The 16,179-nt window shown below is 47.4% G+C and overlaps 1 protein-coding gene across 1 annotated transcript; it reads right to left on the bottom strand.

Moving 5' to 3' along the window:
- Positions 1-529: 529 nt before the first annotated feature.
- Positions 530-8,159, bottom strand: LOC135829469 (phosphonopyruvate decarboxylase-like). Its single transcript, XM_065341875.1, has 10 exons — positions 7,727-8,159; positions 5,820-5,906; positions 4,994-5,098; positions 4,433-4,603; positions 3,968-4,127; positions 3,574-3,629; positions 3,236-3,342; positions 2,624-2,840; positions 1,679-1,879; positions 530-1,171 (listed from the first exon to the last, which is right to left on the bottom strand). Exons 1-10 carry the CDS (start codon positions 7,790-7,792, stop codon positions 989-991), a joined length of 1,353 nt encoding a protein of 450 aa, XP_065197947.1. The 5' UTR covers positions 7,793-8,159; the 3' UTR covers positions 530-988.
- Positions 8,160-16,179: the final 8,020 nt, after the last annotated feature.

The raw sequence follows: 16,179 nt of genomic DNA, 5'->3' as shown, positions 1-16,179 counted from the left end.
GTGGCGATTTGTTTGTGTTTGGTAGCTGCATGCTGAGAGGCATTCTCTGGCCCATACACGAATAGACACACTGTGTCAGTATACCGGTCAGGCAGTCACACTGACCACATGAATGTCTTTGTGGAAGGCAATGCCGCCGTGTTTCGTTTCTCCACTGCACGCTTGAGAGTACTTTCAGAAATGTGAATGAGTGAGCTGGCCGGTGATGAACGGTGATGAGTCAGATCTGTATTTGCACCTTCATGCAATTACATGAGACATGGCCAGGACGTGACAAGCCAAGCACTGGTGATACTAAACGTACCGGCAAAGGGTCATGTATTTCCGGTGTGCACTGTACTGTACATAGCTACAGGATTGTGCTGCACTGCAGGGTGTGTTTCAATGCGCTGTGTATGGTGTGCAGTGGCGCTACAACTGTAACCATGCACTGCGCTGTCCTGAGGTCGGATAGCAACTGTTGCAGCTGTCAGTCTTTGTTGAGCTTGGCCGGGGTGCATTAAAGAACAGAACACAGTCGCTGCGGACATTGGACATCAGACGCCTTTCGGTGGGTATCACAGATTGTTGTAATACCTTAAAAAATAAAATAAAATAAAAAATACCAATACCAATAAATTGAAGAATATTCCTAATGAAGACAGTCAAATAACGCGGGTGACGCTCGTAAAATTCACATAAAACTCACAGATAATTTAACCAGGTAGCCAGTGAATGGGAAGCACCGGCTAACTTAGAAATGAAATAATCAATGCTGTCGGAATAACCTGATGAGATGTATAAATAGCGGCCATGCTCTACCACAGATGACTCTTGTCTGTGATGAAAGACAAAACCGGCAATGCAGATAACTAAAGCAGTGTACATGTAGCTGGTGTGATGGTCAGCATACGTCGTGCTGCTGTTGTTGCTGTTGCTGCTGGTGCTGCTGTTGCGATGGCGTGTCTCATGGTGCGATGGTGTGTTTCATAGTGCACAGCTGTTGCATTCACTCACTCCTCAGGAAGTGCATGAAGTCTAGCTTATTCTCCTGCGGGGTGCGAGTTGGTCGGCCCAGGTCAATGCGATTTCCCTTCTTGCAGCGAATCTCGAGGAACGCTGGCGCTGGCACACTCCTTAATTTGTGAACGGCGGCTTTAATCTCCTCGGCACTTGACACTGGGTCTAAGATCTACAGACAACAGAAAAGTTTGGGGAAAAACAGGAGAGCGATACTAGGTTAGAAAGAACATGTGGTATGTGCACATGTATGTGTGTATGTGTGTGTGTGTGTGTGTGTGTGTGTGTGTGTGTGTGTGTGTGTGTGTGTGTGTGTGTGTGTGTGTGTGTGTGTGTGTGTGTGTACAAGTTGCTATGTCTAACATAGCTGTTCGCTATCATCGCTTCCGCGATGGGCATGTCTGAGTCTGAGTCTGTGTGTGTGTTGGGGGGGGGGGGGGGTGCACGTGTAAGTGTGTGCTGCAGCAGTAGCAGCTGCAGGCTGCTTGAAGAATACTATTCAGCCACAGCTAGTTCTTGGAAACAAGGGTAGACGTGACAGTTCACCAAACAGAATGATTTTCATCACACTGCAGTCAGAGTCTGATCAACTGCATGGAAAATGTCCCAAAACAGAGCAGTGCAATGTACTATTGTAGTGTGCTGCTGGCAGGGTGGACAATGGACATGGCAGCCATACCGTCTTGTAGCCACATCCCCTTGCAATCTGTCCAAAGCTGAGCCTATCCCAGTTGGTTCCGGCAGTTGGTTGCCCACCAACAGAGTCGTGAGCGCCGTTGTTGACGAGAATGTGTCGAAAGTTCTCCAAGCCAGTTGTGCCCGCGACACCCATGGTTCCCATGTGCATCAAACATGCACCATCTCCATCCAGGCAATAGATCTATTACACAAGAGGCAGCAGCAGCAGCACAGGAAAGTAGTCGACACCCATGGTTCCCATGTGCATCAAACATGCACCATCTCCATCCAGGCAATAGATCTATTACACAAGAAGCAACAGCAGCAGCACAGGAAAGTAGTGAAACGAACGAAGATAAAAGATGCTACAAAGAAACACCAGGGTGATCAATTGACAGCTGTTGTCTTGACTCCGAGGCCGTTTATAGTTCGGCATTGCAGGGTTCTAGCCAGGTCAAAATAGTATGGGGGGGGGGGGGCAGGGAAAACAGTTACCCCATAACCCATTTTTTTTTCATTTTCAAATAACTGTCTTGCAATGCGAAATGCAACATACGGGGCAAACACCTGACTTCACCCCAGACAAATGTGCCTTTATGAACCCTCTAGTACTGACTATCGACTGCATTCTCATTGAATAGCATGAAAAAAAACACAAAACTTGGAAAAGGAGTAGGCGGCGGCACTTTCGCTGCATCCCCTACCTCCCCCTCCCCCCCCCCCCCCCCTTTGGATAGAACCCTGCATTGGCATGGCGGGACAACTGCAAGCAAAGCACACACAGTGGTGCAGTGCTTTCAACTGGTTTGAAAGTTTGAAGTGCATGAGCATCACAAATGCAAAATACTGGCGTATAATGTGTGTGGCGTGTGATGATACTGATGTATAGACGGTGCTGCGCTCAGCTAGCATACAGCCGTGATGCTGTTCTTGTTGTGTGACTCACCTGGCGGTTGGGCTTTCCCATGGCAATTCCCATTGCTATGGAGGACGCATGGCCCATGCTACCCACAGTCAGGAAGTCGCGATGGTGGCCTTGCTTGTTACGCGCTCTGTACTCAAACAGCTCTCTAGACAGCATACCGGTGGTGCTCACAACCACATCCGATGGACTGAGCGACGCAACGATGTTCTCACACACCTCTTCACGTGTCAATGGGTGGCTGCATGCAAAGTACCAGGGCCGTCAGAAGAACGCATAATTTAAACTTCAACACCTCTATTTCCCGTGCAGAACATTTCCAGTACCGCACTTCGTCATTCGCTAACTAGATGTTCTACGGGTTTTTTCAGGACTCATTCTACAAATGGGGCAGCAGCTAACAGCCAGACTGATTTGTTACTCTAGCTCCTGCCAGAAATTCCCAAAAGGAGATGAATGTTGCAGAGGTAAATATAATCTGCATCTTACCCCATAACTGCTACAACACGACTGTTCGTCCATTTTCATGAAACACAGTTGTAGACTCGAGTAACTCTGAATTAATAAACTAATAGTAGTCAAACCCCGGTTACTAATAGTAGTCAAACCCCGGTTACTAATGTCATTGTCGCTTACGTGTTCTGGACGTATTTTGACTTGAATTTGTAGAAGCACTGGCGACGTACAAGTAGCACCCATGGACCTCCGACGGTGTTAACGTAGTCTCTCGCTGCCAGCACTGCCTGAAATACAACATAGTGTGGGTACAAGCAACGGTATCACTACAGCGTATATATATATATATACCAGGGGTATCATGATGAGCATGCCCCCCCCCCCTCCCCCCCCCCCCCCCCCGTGCATGCGCGCACACACACACACAATCGAGATCTCTGGTCAAAACAAGGCAATAGGGCTTGCCGTGCAGCAAGCTGTGGCTACATAACGCATAGCTAGGGCAAAGATTGGCTTACCTTCTCGGCACCTTCAATGTAGTCTGGCAATGTTTGGTAGGGTATTCCGAGTGAATCTGTAGTGAGTATTCATCAAATAGGCATTTTAAAATGTACACAATCATTTTCAATTTGTCCTGTCCAGAGGGGCAATCACGGACATACATACTCATGGATGCATTCTCTCACTCAACCAATCTTAAATCCACCGTGACAAAGGGAAACAAGCAGGCTAACGGCAGCGCTGAGCTGCAAGTGATGCAGCCCAGCACCATCAAACTGTGACAAGAATTGCGAGTCAACGCCTCTGATACATACAGCCAGTAGTTTTCTTTTCTTCTTGTTCAGCAAATGTGGCCACGCAGGGGCTGCTTCGCACTGCTGCTCTTAGTGGCAACTGCCACGGTAGACTTACCCAATAACAGGGGAGTGCAGCTACCCTGGACCTGATGCTGTGGCTCGTCCAGCTTTCCCGGCTCGCCTCTCCAGCCAACTAAGAGCAGCATTGGTATGCTGTAGACGGATGGTGTGGCTAACGACATGAGTGGATTAACACAGTTCCCGAGGCCGGAGTTCTGCAGCACAGCATCACAATCCAAACAACATTTGTTCCAACACAGAATATTAATCACCGGATGAAATTCTGTGTTCAGAATAACCAACACCAGCAGCTGCGTGCATTCCTAATGTTACCACCACACTGTCTGTTATTTAGCACAACCAGTTAAATAGTTTTTTACAGCCTTGTATTGGATTATCAGTTCACCAGCCCAGTGGGGAGCGTGCTGCATCTCCAGCAGAATACACCAGTGGCCAGGGACTGGTCAAAACACTCAAGTCATTATGTAACAAGAATGAGATGACATCATGCGGCACTCACCTGTAAGTAGACAACGGCAGCCTTGCCGGTCGCCAGGTGGTACCCAGAAGCCAGGGCAATGGCGTTCCCTTCATTGGCGGTGATCACATGACGGTCGGCCGGTACGTTCTCCTCGACGTAGCTGCAGAAGTCCTTCAGCAGTGAGTCGGGCACTCCGCAGAAGAAATCAAACTGTACGGGTGCACAGGCAGACACACCGAGTGTAGGCCAAGCACGGAATACACAGTGTGTCATGTATGGAATGGCATACACAGTGTGTCATGTATGGAATGGCATACACAGTGTGTCATGTATGGAATGGCATACACAGTGCGCTGTGTGTACGTGGGTCTGTACACACAGTGTGCTGTGCTGCATGGTAGACTGTATATCAATTCGGTACAGGTGCACATTGAGCACTGAGGTCCATGGCCAAGGTTCCCTGCCGTCCAGGTCACACACGGCTCTATCTGCACTGTCGGTGACAGGATCGGAAATGTGAAATCCGCAGATGCTGCAGGAAATGTTCTGAAGTTGCTAGAAAGCTACCCGCTGTTGTTCCCATGGTAACTAATTACTTACCCCATTCCTGGCAAGCACGCCATAGAAATCCTGTGGATTGACGAAGTGCCGCACCAGTTCTGTGAACGGCTGATCCGGTTGATTCTTCTGCACCTCCTGTGGCTCCTGGCAGGCCAAACAATGCACATCGACAAAAGCTGTGTAACATTACAGTGAATTTGGCATAACAAGCCACTGGGACAGTGGACCGTTGAGAAGCTGTGCCTGTGGCCAGTATATACAGTGGAACTCCCCTTATGTGGGCACGTTGGGACCGGGCACTGCTGTAATGAGGAATTGCCCACAACTCAACACACACACACCATACTGATTGCATGCAAGTACTCACTTTTCATGCCAATCAACTATTAATATATTTTTTTATTGGTGACAAACCAACGGTTTTGTTGGGTCAGAAATGTGACCGTTAGATGGGAGTTCCCGGATCTGGGGAGTCCGGCATAGGGGAGTTCCCGGATCTGGGGAGTCCGGCATAGGGGAGTTCCCGGATCTGGGGAGTCTGGTTATAGTGGAGTTCCCGGATCTGGGGAGTCCGGTATAGGGGAATTCCTGGATCTGGGGAGTCCGGTATAGGGGGGGGGGCAGAGTCAAGAGTCAGTCCCATGGTGGCACTCAAGAAAACCAACACGGTGCACTGGTCTAGTAGCAATCCAGACCATAGCCAATGTAAGTGCCATAAGCCGCAGCAGTTCAACATACTGTAACTAGTAGCCATTGGAGCATTGGCTCGCCCACACCTAACTAAGGGCATCAAACTAAGATCCATGGTACACCGTCACTAGATGTTCATACAAGTGATATAGTGCTGTGAGACACTGCCACATACTGGATTGTTTGCTATGATATCGCCAGCATGGTGCTGGTTGTCGACTGGGCCGGATGCAGTTGACGAGCTGGAGACCAAGCGTGTCAACTGTGGACACACACACACAGTAACACAATCGACAAGGCCCAAGCAGTTATTTCTGATTTCAGTGACTTCCCGCAGCAGGCGGGGTAAGGTGTTTAGCATGATGCGGGAAATGAAGAGTGCTCTAGCGCAGGCTGCACCCAGACCACACATTAGGAGGGGAAGCGGCGGGGAGAGGCAGCATCATGATTGTTTCGATGATCATCTTAGAAGAGATACTGCTTGATCTTTTCATGCATGTGCAGAACAGTATGCCATCGCGATGTGTGCATGTGCAGATGGTACATGTACTGCTGTAAACTGCTCAACAGGAAATGCATTCAAAAAGGTGGTGTTGCTGGATTATTCAAAGCTCTCTGAAATACAATCATCCGCAGGGGGCGTCGGCACCGGTGCGTCAGGTGCGGCTAAAGCAGCACCAATAATTTTTTTGATTTTTTGATTTTTGAAGTAATAAAATATGACCTATTTGCGCCCAATTTCCAAAATTTCCCATGGGATGCCCACAAGACCCACACCTTTCCATAGCCGCACTAATGCCAAATACCTTCCGACGTGCCTAATTCATCCTCCGCTGATGACGCTGGGAGCATCGAGGAGACGTTTTGTTCTCCGAAGAGGCCGGCATTCGTAAAACTCCCTGACAATTTAAATTTCAAACAGTGGCCAACATGCCCTGATCTGTCATCACACCTCGTAATCATGACTACACGAGGCGCTGGCGTGTCACTGCTGTCACATCCAAAATGTCAACTGTCAACGGTCAAGGTGCCAAGAACAGTGACAGGTCGGATGGCAATGGCACCCAGCTAACAACCAGGTTATACCCTACTGGACCTGATTACAATATTTTGATATTATCTGCAACACTACATTGTATTATACTTTGTAGCCAGAGAACACTATGTCAGGCCCGGCGGAACAGGTCAGTTTGGTCAGGCCATGGCCGGACCAACTTTGTGGCCACCAGCATCATGTGTTCACTGCCGAGGAGGTCATGCCTATATGGCCTACCCGTCATATCATACACAAAGTATGAACGGTTAGGGTGTGGCCGGACCGATCGAAAACTGCTTCCGCCGGTCCTGTATCCAGTCATGGCTTTTTCTAGAGTCCCAGTGCAGCCAGGTGGAAGGAGTACATGTACTTCGAGATGTAGCCAGTCTTGCATGACTACACTGGCCACTTTTATGCTAGGTAGGGTCCTGGTCTATGCGACCATATGCACTGCTATTGGGGAGCGAAGATATCCACGGTTCAGTAAACACCGCGCTGTGGGAAATTGATGATGAGCCTGCTCAGCGATCAGTACTGTACTCAGCATGCCGTTACGGTATAATATTATGGTGCAATGGACTAGGACACTGTCTCAGCGTCTTTCTCAGAAAGGACGCGAGTGCCGGAAATCACACCGGCGTGACTCAGAACAGTCCGGGAATCACGGAATGTGTAGCTGACAATCGTTGATTCATAGCCTTTCTGCACTCTCCAGTCCACGCGCTGGTAGCCACTTGCATGTACTACGCAGCCTTGCATGTGTGTACTGCATGTACAGTAATAGACCGTCAGTGCCACGGTCACTAAGTAACCCATGATGATGGTCCAGGGTATACTCATCAGGTGACTCAGTCTACCCATGCATCGGGTGGCAAACGATATTAAAGGCAAGGCAAAAGAGCCTAAGCCAAAGTGCAAGGCTACAGGTCCAGGGAGTGGATGCACCTTCTCCCAAAAGCACACGATGTGGCAAAATGAAACATTATGCAACAGATCGTTTGGAAAGAAGGACAGTGGTAGTCATGGCAGTGGGGCGCAGCACTCACCTTAAAACGACGCGTTGCTACGGCTGATGATCGGATAACTAATTGCCTTCCCAAACCCAGCATCATCGTTGTTTACAGTCGCAGCACCACGTCGATATCCCTGTGACTGTGCCGACGTGGGTCCAGAAACTGCGCGACGTACAGGTTGGACACTCAGCGAGACTCTAATAGTGCATGACTGTGAATATTCACTTATGAATATTCACTCTGGTCCGTGCGGCCTGATCGCTCGCTATATTTTTTATTAGAAATATAACGCCGCCTAGCAGTCGCTACTTACAGAAAGAAGTAAGTTTGGCTTGAAGATGAACCACTTCATTCAGGGTAGCCAGTACACAAAAACTGTCCTTCCCTGACCTCGCGAACTCACGTAACTAACCTTACTTGCTCTTCCTATTTCCCCTGTGTAGGCTAGGCTAGATTGAAAAAAGTTCAAACCACGTACTAGATCTACCTATCGTTGGTGGCATTAGCTGGCCACGTGCGTGGTCAGTCGCGTGCACAAACACAAGCGCTCACGCGTGATGATGTGTGCTGATACATATCAGTCATCAGACGATCGAGCAGGCCTGCAGCATGCAGGCTACAAAAGTACAAGCGCCTACATTGTACTTTTTTTGTAGCCTGAATGTAGGCGCAGGGAGTATAGGGCTAAGCCTTGGCTTGATACAGGGAGTCGTACGACTTCCTGACCTAGTACTAGTAGTAGACATGATGACTGATGAGTGATGACAGTCAGTGATCTGGTGATGTCGTGATGAGTGAAGGTCTGAAAACCAAGTGAAGACTTAAAGGGGAAGTCCGGTGAAAAATTTAAATTTCAGGGTTGGTAGAGTTTCGGGCGCTGAGTCGAATGGTGTTGGTCCCACGTGTCTCCGACAAAGCGTTCTCGAGATATTTCCGTTTGAAAAACTGAGTTTCGGGGGCTGCGCCATGACGTCATGCGGCCGCGCCACACCCTCTGCAACGTCATAGCGTGCAGCTAGGTCAAAAGGAGTGCGTGAAAGCAATAGTGTCAGTGCTATTTCAAATGATTTGGCGACTGATATTAGGTGGTGCAAGCGACCCCGAAGACCTGTAACTCCTTGTGAGAGTGAGGATGCAGCCATGGCTGACCTTCATGAGTTCGGTCTGGGGCTGAGAACCTCGGTATTCAGCTGAAGAAATGGCCGCGCGGGCCCGTCAAGAGTGAGCGTTACTGAGTTTCCGACTGATGAAGAAGCAGCACTGCAGCTATTGCAGACGAGGCTGACGAATTATCAGATCGCTGGAGAGCAGGGTCGCCAAAATGGAGAAGAGTGATGCGAGTGCTCTAAATGTTGTTCCATACCGATTAGATTCGCTTAGACTCCAGTGGCCTGCCACATGGTGATGTTTTGGTGCGAACTTGGAATATTTCGGACTACTCATTTGGAGAACAGTGCAGGCTCTTTGAACCACGGGCACGACTCTTCGCTCGCAACGCTATGGAATCTGACAGTTCTAGGTCCGGGAGCTGTTCCCTGTTTTGTCACTTGTCACGGTTGTGCACTCCGGCATCGCTGTAGCATAAAATAATGAGGCGGGAGCGGAAAACTAAAATTTTCTTTCTCAAAGCACAATCACCGGCACCGGCAAGGAGAAACGCACGTTCTCTGACTACATGACTGTACAATACGACTGATACGAGTGCAGTACATGACAAGTCCGTGTGTTGACTAGTTTTCTGAGTCTTGTGTCAGTTGTGACTCGAGTCTTGTTGTAGATACTACCCCAGCACGGCAGTGCGGGAGTAGTTCCGTCTGTGATGAGTTTGTTGACTGCACCACAGCTAGATAACACACTGCACGCACTGCATGCACGCAGCGCACAGCGCGTAGAGGCTGACGGAAAAAGTCCAACTCGGAAACGGCTAAAATACGGTATAACCTCGAGGTTTACCGAGCTGAAAATCACAGGGTATGTAGTGTTTGTAACACTGAATCGAATGGTCTTGGTCCGAAGAAGCTGCGACAAACAGTTCCCCAATCGAACGCGCTCCGAATATGGCCATTTTTGTACACAACTAGATGGTGTGGCAACCTGGCTGCACGCTGTGACGTCATCACCTGGATCTGGGTGATGCGCGCTCAAATTCGCACATGTTCGATTGGGCGTATCTGACGAACCATAAGCCGCAGCCTCCTCGGACAAAGACCATTCGACTCAGCGACTCGAACTCTACGGACTGTGAAATTTAAATTTTTCACCGGACTTCCCCTTGAAGTCAGACAAGTGAAGACAAGTGGTGAAGGATCGTCATACATAACCATGATAACTACTTAGTCATTGTATAAACAAGACACATAGAATCTACGCGTGCCACGTGTCGTTCATAGATCTACTCATCTCTTCGATGCAGTTCCTAGTTCCTGGCATGGTGCAGTGCTAGTGCCTAGTGCAGTAGTGGTGCCTGGTGGACTGCTATGCGCGCTACACTACCTACCAGTACACTCTACACTGACTACAGACTTTATTATCAGTCAGTAAGAAGATAACTCTACCACGGTCGACCGGTCTACTCTCCATTACCAGTCGGGGAGATGTCCTATCTAGGACATCGCACTCTGAATGAGTCTGATTGGTTACCTGTCCCAGAGTTGTCATGGAAGCGTCGGTCGCGCACACGCGATGAAAAGAAGTGCTGCGTGAGCATTTCTGAATGTATGTGGAGGATGCACGATCGTAATGGCGATGGATTTCTTTCCGAATTGGTCAAGTTTGAGGGAATAGGCGGAGAATATCAGACATCGGCGGGGATTGAGGTAGTGTATATTCGATTCTCCATCGAATACCCGACCGAATGGCCGTTTTCGTTTGGGGATTTCATGTGGGGTTTCTCGTAGCCACGCGGCGCTTCTTTGGAAACGATTGGTTCTAATTTTGAATATTTTGCCTTTGGAATGTTTCTTCACCATGTTCACGGGCCCCGTGTGTTCATTTCGCCCCAAACCTGGCCATGCAGAGGAGGAAGACGAGCCAGCAGGCGCTAGGCCCGTAAATTACTGCCTGGAAGATATTATTTGGCCAAAGCTTGCTGTTGGCGTTTTTGATTTCTTGGATACGACAGCTCTTGGCTAAAACTGGACCTTGGACGGTCTTTCTTGGATATCAACCCAGGACGTGGTGGTCATGGACGTATCGCCATCGCTTTCAGCCAGATCCTTCTGCTGCCTGAAGCCAATGGCGAAAGTAAAAACTTTATCGCAGCAGCAGCTACTGCTCTGCTGAAAGTGCGAACACAAATTGCTTCGCCAATCCTCTTGTGCACTTGCAATTTTCAATGTGACCAAAACGATTCGCTTGCCAGTTCCTTTGTCCAGGCGTACTCCACAACGAGGAAAATAAAATTCGTGAAGGCAAGAGGCAAGATACGAATCTCGACTCGCTTGAGGCAAGCCGCCAGGAGAACGACAACTAATAATTACTTTTGAGACGAAAGGCCTTCGTTGCGTTTGTTTTTGAGTGCGACATGTTCATCTTCCTCGGACGCGACACAAAGTTTTGAGTCACGTGTCACGATTACTATGGGAACAGCATAGTATGTATGCTGGGTTCCGTGATGTCCTATCTAGGACATCACCAGGACTGATTACTCTCCTAGGCTACTGTGACTATTTTCGAATCGAACGACTAGACGTTGACCTAGCAATAATACTACATGTACATTGTAGTCCAGTATATCGTGTAGACGTTAGCCTGTGACTGTAAGGCAACCATACCAGTCATGAAGGCTTCGTGACATCCGTCGACCCATGAATCTGACTGACACAGTGCCGGATGACTAGTGAAGTACTGTAGTGTAGAGAACCTGCTCAGAAACAAAACTTGGCTGCACTGCTGTGTTATCATGGTTATGTGGGACTGGGAGTATCACACGTCACTATGCCGATTGCCGAGGAACCATACCGTAATGCTGAAATCATGCTTGACAGGTCAGTCTGTGCACAACCCACACACTTGTACATAATTATAGGCTGTAGGGTATTATGGTAATTTACAGTCAACCTACCCTTATTATAACGATATTTCCGGCAGACCAAGACATATCGGCTTTTTTAGGACTATGATATTATGATGAAGCCTCTTTTACGGGCAAAAGAAACATAATGGAAATGCAAACCCAGAAAACCGGGAAAAAATGTAACCCAAAAGAAAAAAACAGTCACGGTGATTAACACTATTGTATGTGATGTACTTGTCGCACCACTCCAAAGCTACAGCAGCACCTAATACAGATTAAAATACAATTAAAATCATAAGAACTAAGACAAACAAACTAACCGTTATTCCCGTAGCTATGCAAAAGACGTTACTTCAGTAACGTCTGGCGCTAGCCAGGGTCCACTTAGCTTTTAATTTCGTGTGTGTCTGTTTGTGCCGTCGACATGCCTGGCGCTATCCCGTGCCTGTGCTGTACCGTGCCATCAAAGACAGCTGGCCACAATATTCAAATAGGGCTTTCAAATGCAAGATCATAACGTGAAGCAACTCAGTGGAAGAATGAGTATGTATGCGAAGTGTATCGGGGGAATGCATGCAGGGCGATAGTGCGGGTTCAAATCCTAGGTTATGTCTTGAAAAAATAGGGGAAATGAAAAATTTATAACATCCCTATGCTCTTTTTGCCTAGGTCATCAAGGTGGTAGACAGTGTCGTATTACCCTCAAATGCAAAGAGAAAGTTCATTTCTTTCGCTCAGGGCCCTACGCTATGCTTTTTTTGCCTAGCTCATCATGCATGTTATTCGAACAGATGGAAACTTTTTGCAATACATGATGTAGCCGATCAGTTCGTTGTCGTATGGCTGGGCATTGTAGCCATCATGGCCGACGTAAAACACTATTTGCCGCTACACATCATGTGCTCAGGGAGCAAAAGTCTCTCTGTCCCATAAGCTGCCACATACCAACTAAATACAAAACCATGCACTTCACACGAGCTGACTTGCACGCGTGGCCCTTTTCACGAACCCAGACAAAGGGATTGGTCTATTATAACACATGTACGAAGTCACTAGATTACACCCGCACCAGAGATGAAGGCGAGAGAGCTGTTGCCGAAGAACGGCAAACGGAAAAGATGCCTGGCGCTATCCCGTACCTGTCCCGTACCGTACCATCAAAGACAGCTGGCCACAATATTCAAATAGGGCTTTCAAATGCAAGATCATAACGTGAAGCAACTTGGAACTTTATGAATGAGTATGTATGCGGAGTGTATCGGGGGAATGCATGCAGGGCGATAGTGCGGGTTTGAATCCCAGGTTATGTCTTGAAAAAATAGGAGAAATGAAAAATTTATAACATCCCTATGCTTTTTTTGAAGAGCTAATGTATATCAATTGCAGTGTAGCCTAGAGACCGTTAGAGAGAGTGTGTACAAGGTGTGTGTACAGGATGTATGGATTCAAGTATTGGCTACAGTGGAGTCTCCAAACCTTGAGACTATGCTTTTTTTGCCTAATTTTATATAACCCAATAAATTCTGCAATTACTTTTGCCTAACTCATATTTATACCGATTGAAACGTTTTTGCAATACAATGATGTCAAGCCAATCAATGGAAAAACATTTCCATCAGTTCTAATAACATGCATGATGCGCTAGGCAAAAAAGCATAGCGTAGGGCCCGGCCTGAGCTTCCAAGCTCTCTCGTATTGGGCTTGAAAGTGATGACGTCCAAACGGCCAGGGAGTAGTGAATTCACGTCAGATTTCTACTTTTGGATCCACTAAGGTGTGACTTTGCTATTGCCTCAGTGTGTGGGTGCATAGCAACCCACGCATGTCGTATGCGGGCTTTACTTTTTCTTCGTCACCAGTTGCCACCATGGTCACCCCACCCCCATTAGCCAATCCAGTCAATTTCACCGGCTATATCACCTTGCTGTGACTCTGAGTTTCGTGCCGCTAGGCAATCATCAGACAACTGATACTCGGATCTACCCAGCAGTATGCTTATAAACACATAGGGCCACAAGGATAAACAAACTTAGCGCTAAATCTGGTGTAAGGTATGGGGAAAAAGCTGGCGCGGGACAAGGCGCGACAGTGGAAGGATTTGTACATGCACATTATATACACAGCAAGGTGCCCACTGGTTCCCCCGATGCATTTCGCCATGTCCCAGCGACATATCAAGTGAAGCTTGCCCTACCTGGATAGTGGACTCTACATATTCCCCCACATTTCGCGAAGTTGGAATCAGTTTCCGCTGTGCCGCCGTATACAGTTGCCAGGGGTACGGTTCATATTCTGACGTTCAATTGACCTCAAAACTGCCATGTTTCGGAGCTACCCTTTCTCGAATGCAGATTCTTTGGCATCATGAGGACAGAGCTTGTGGAAACGGAGTAATTTTTGCACAATATTCTGACACTATTTGCTAATGATTATAATCGATTAATCGATCGTTAGGGTTTGCCGGGTGTTAGCGGCCGTCGTGAGTTCCCTTCGGGAACGGACACGATAATTTGTTTATTAACTCCTAAAATTTGTTTACTTTTCCATTTATCGATCGTTAAAAAGTGTAATTGATAGGTGAAAATCCACGATCGTTTCAGCCCTAATTCTTTTTCTTCCAAAGCATCCCTAGCCGTGTGGAATGCCCTCCCTTGTGTGGAATGCCCTCCCTGCTTACCTGAAGCTACTTGAAGACATTATATTGGCCCGGGCTTGAAAGTGATGACGTCCAAACGGCCAGGGAGTAGTAAGTTCACGTCAGATTTCTACTTTTGGATCCACTAAGGTGTGACTTTGCTATTGCCTCAGTGTGTGTGTGTGTGTGTGCATAGCAACCCACTCAATGCCCTCCCTGCTCACCTGAAGCTACTTGAAGACATTAGATCATTTTCTACAGAACTTTTGCATGCTCTAAATGATGACAAATTGGCTGTATCCCCGTATCCCCTCCTTTTTGAAAGTATATTTAACCAATAAAATAAGTAAAAGTGGGGAGGCTTCCTGCAGTTTCATAAACAGTTAAGAGTAGAGCCCACACGCTCTCTTCCATTAACACTACAATAATTCAACTCAATTCACAATAATTATTACAACGTTTCGGCAAATTGCCTTCATTAGGTTCCCAAAATAAGGCTTGGAATTTTTTTCTTTCCTTCCATTTGCATCTTCCTTTCTGCTCTGTTTTACTTTCTCTTTCCGTTCGTCCCTCTTGATATTTGTACAGTAGGTATCGGTTATAGCGTGGGTGTTTGAAAAGCGACTTTCTATTCTTATTTCCGATATTTCTTACACGCGATAAATCAAGTGTGACATATCAGATGCATGTGCGCTGAGACAGGATGGCCATCATACATACAACGTATCGCTGCTGTGCAGGATGGCCATCATACATACAACAGGTATCGCTGCTGTGCATGCGGGTGTTCATACAGTGAAACCTGTCTAAGGCGACAACTCACCGGGGACCAGAAAAAGTGGTCACCTTGGCCAGGTGGTCTTCTTATCCAGGTCCAGTGGGTCACCTGAACATATGCACTATACATGTACATGCGATATATCATTTTGATCAGTGCATCACACTGCACACGCCTACATGTATGCTACTATCAGGTCTCATATCATGGTGTTTGTACTGAGTGCGCAGCTTACTCTATTTATTGCGTTAATAAAATAATACGAACTTAGAAGTTGCGACTTCGGTGGTAATAGTCATGAAGTTGATTGTTCCAACTAGCGTGTGTTCCTAGTTGGAACAATCAACTTAATAAAATAATAATAATAATTGAAACCCATGTTCTGATTATGAAAATATGAGAGGTCATTCTTGTAAGCAGTATATTCTTTTACACGCCCACGCCAATACCAAGAGTTATGGACAGGGGCGTCGGACACGGTGCGCCGGTCACTACGGTATTGACCGTACCACTTTTTGCCCCGGCAGGTACCCCGTGAATCAATAAAACACACTGATCTGGGCTCTAAATTTCCAAAAATTCGGTTCGGCACCCCTCCCTCGCGAGCAAATTGTACTTCAGATGGCTAACCGTACCACACTAAAAATACCTTCCGACGCCCCTGCCATAATCCCAGGGTTATGGTCCTTATGGACTCTTGCCGATACACACTGTACTTTGAACTGTTGAGGCACCGAACATGAAGTAATAAAAACCAACCAAACCGACCAACCAGCACCCCAGCACTCTCCCTAATCCAGCTGAGAATTTCCGTAGCACAAATGGTGCCGGATTATAAAGGGACTGAACGGGTTATCTGGAACTCCCTATGATCGCCCCTTGTACTTGTAGATCTACTTATAGGCCCTATAAAAAGTCTATCGATATCCATACGGCTACGTGTATCCAAATATGACTGCATTGATATCGAAACAGTGCCCATGACATGATTCATGATGTCATGCAGAATGGTACAGATCTGCAGATGATCTGCCAGAAAGCAGATTCGATGCACCGAA

This window comes from Sycon ciliatum, chromosome 1 (assembly GCF_964019385.1).
Source record: "Sycon ciliatum chromosome 1, ocSycCili1.1, whole genome shotgun sequence".
Classification (NCBI taxonomy): Eukaryota; Metazoa; Porifera; class Calcarea; order Leucosolenida; family Sycettidae; genus Sycon; species Sycon ciliatum.
The sequence above is the reverse complement of the archived record's forward strand: the minus strand, read 5'-3'. Positions and strand labels throughout refer to the sequence as shown.

What these genes read in the sequence shown, in the direction of transcription:
- LOC135829469 (XM_065341875.1), bottom strand. Translation starts at nt 7,792, where the DNA reads ATGATGCTGGGTTTGGGAAGGCAATTAGTTATCCGATCATCAGCCGTA. An exon ending in TAGCAACGCGTCGTTTTAAG is followed by an intron (nt 5,907 to 7,726) that starts GTGAGTGCTGCG and finishes GTGTGTCCACAG; the next exon opens with TTGACACGCTTGGTCTCCAG. An exon ending in TGGGAAAGCCCAACCGCCAG is followed by an intron (nt 1,880 to 2,623) that starts GTGAGTCACACA and finishes CTTGTGTAATAG; the next exon opens with ATCTATTGCCTGGATGGAGA.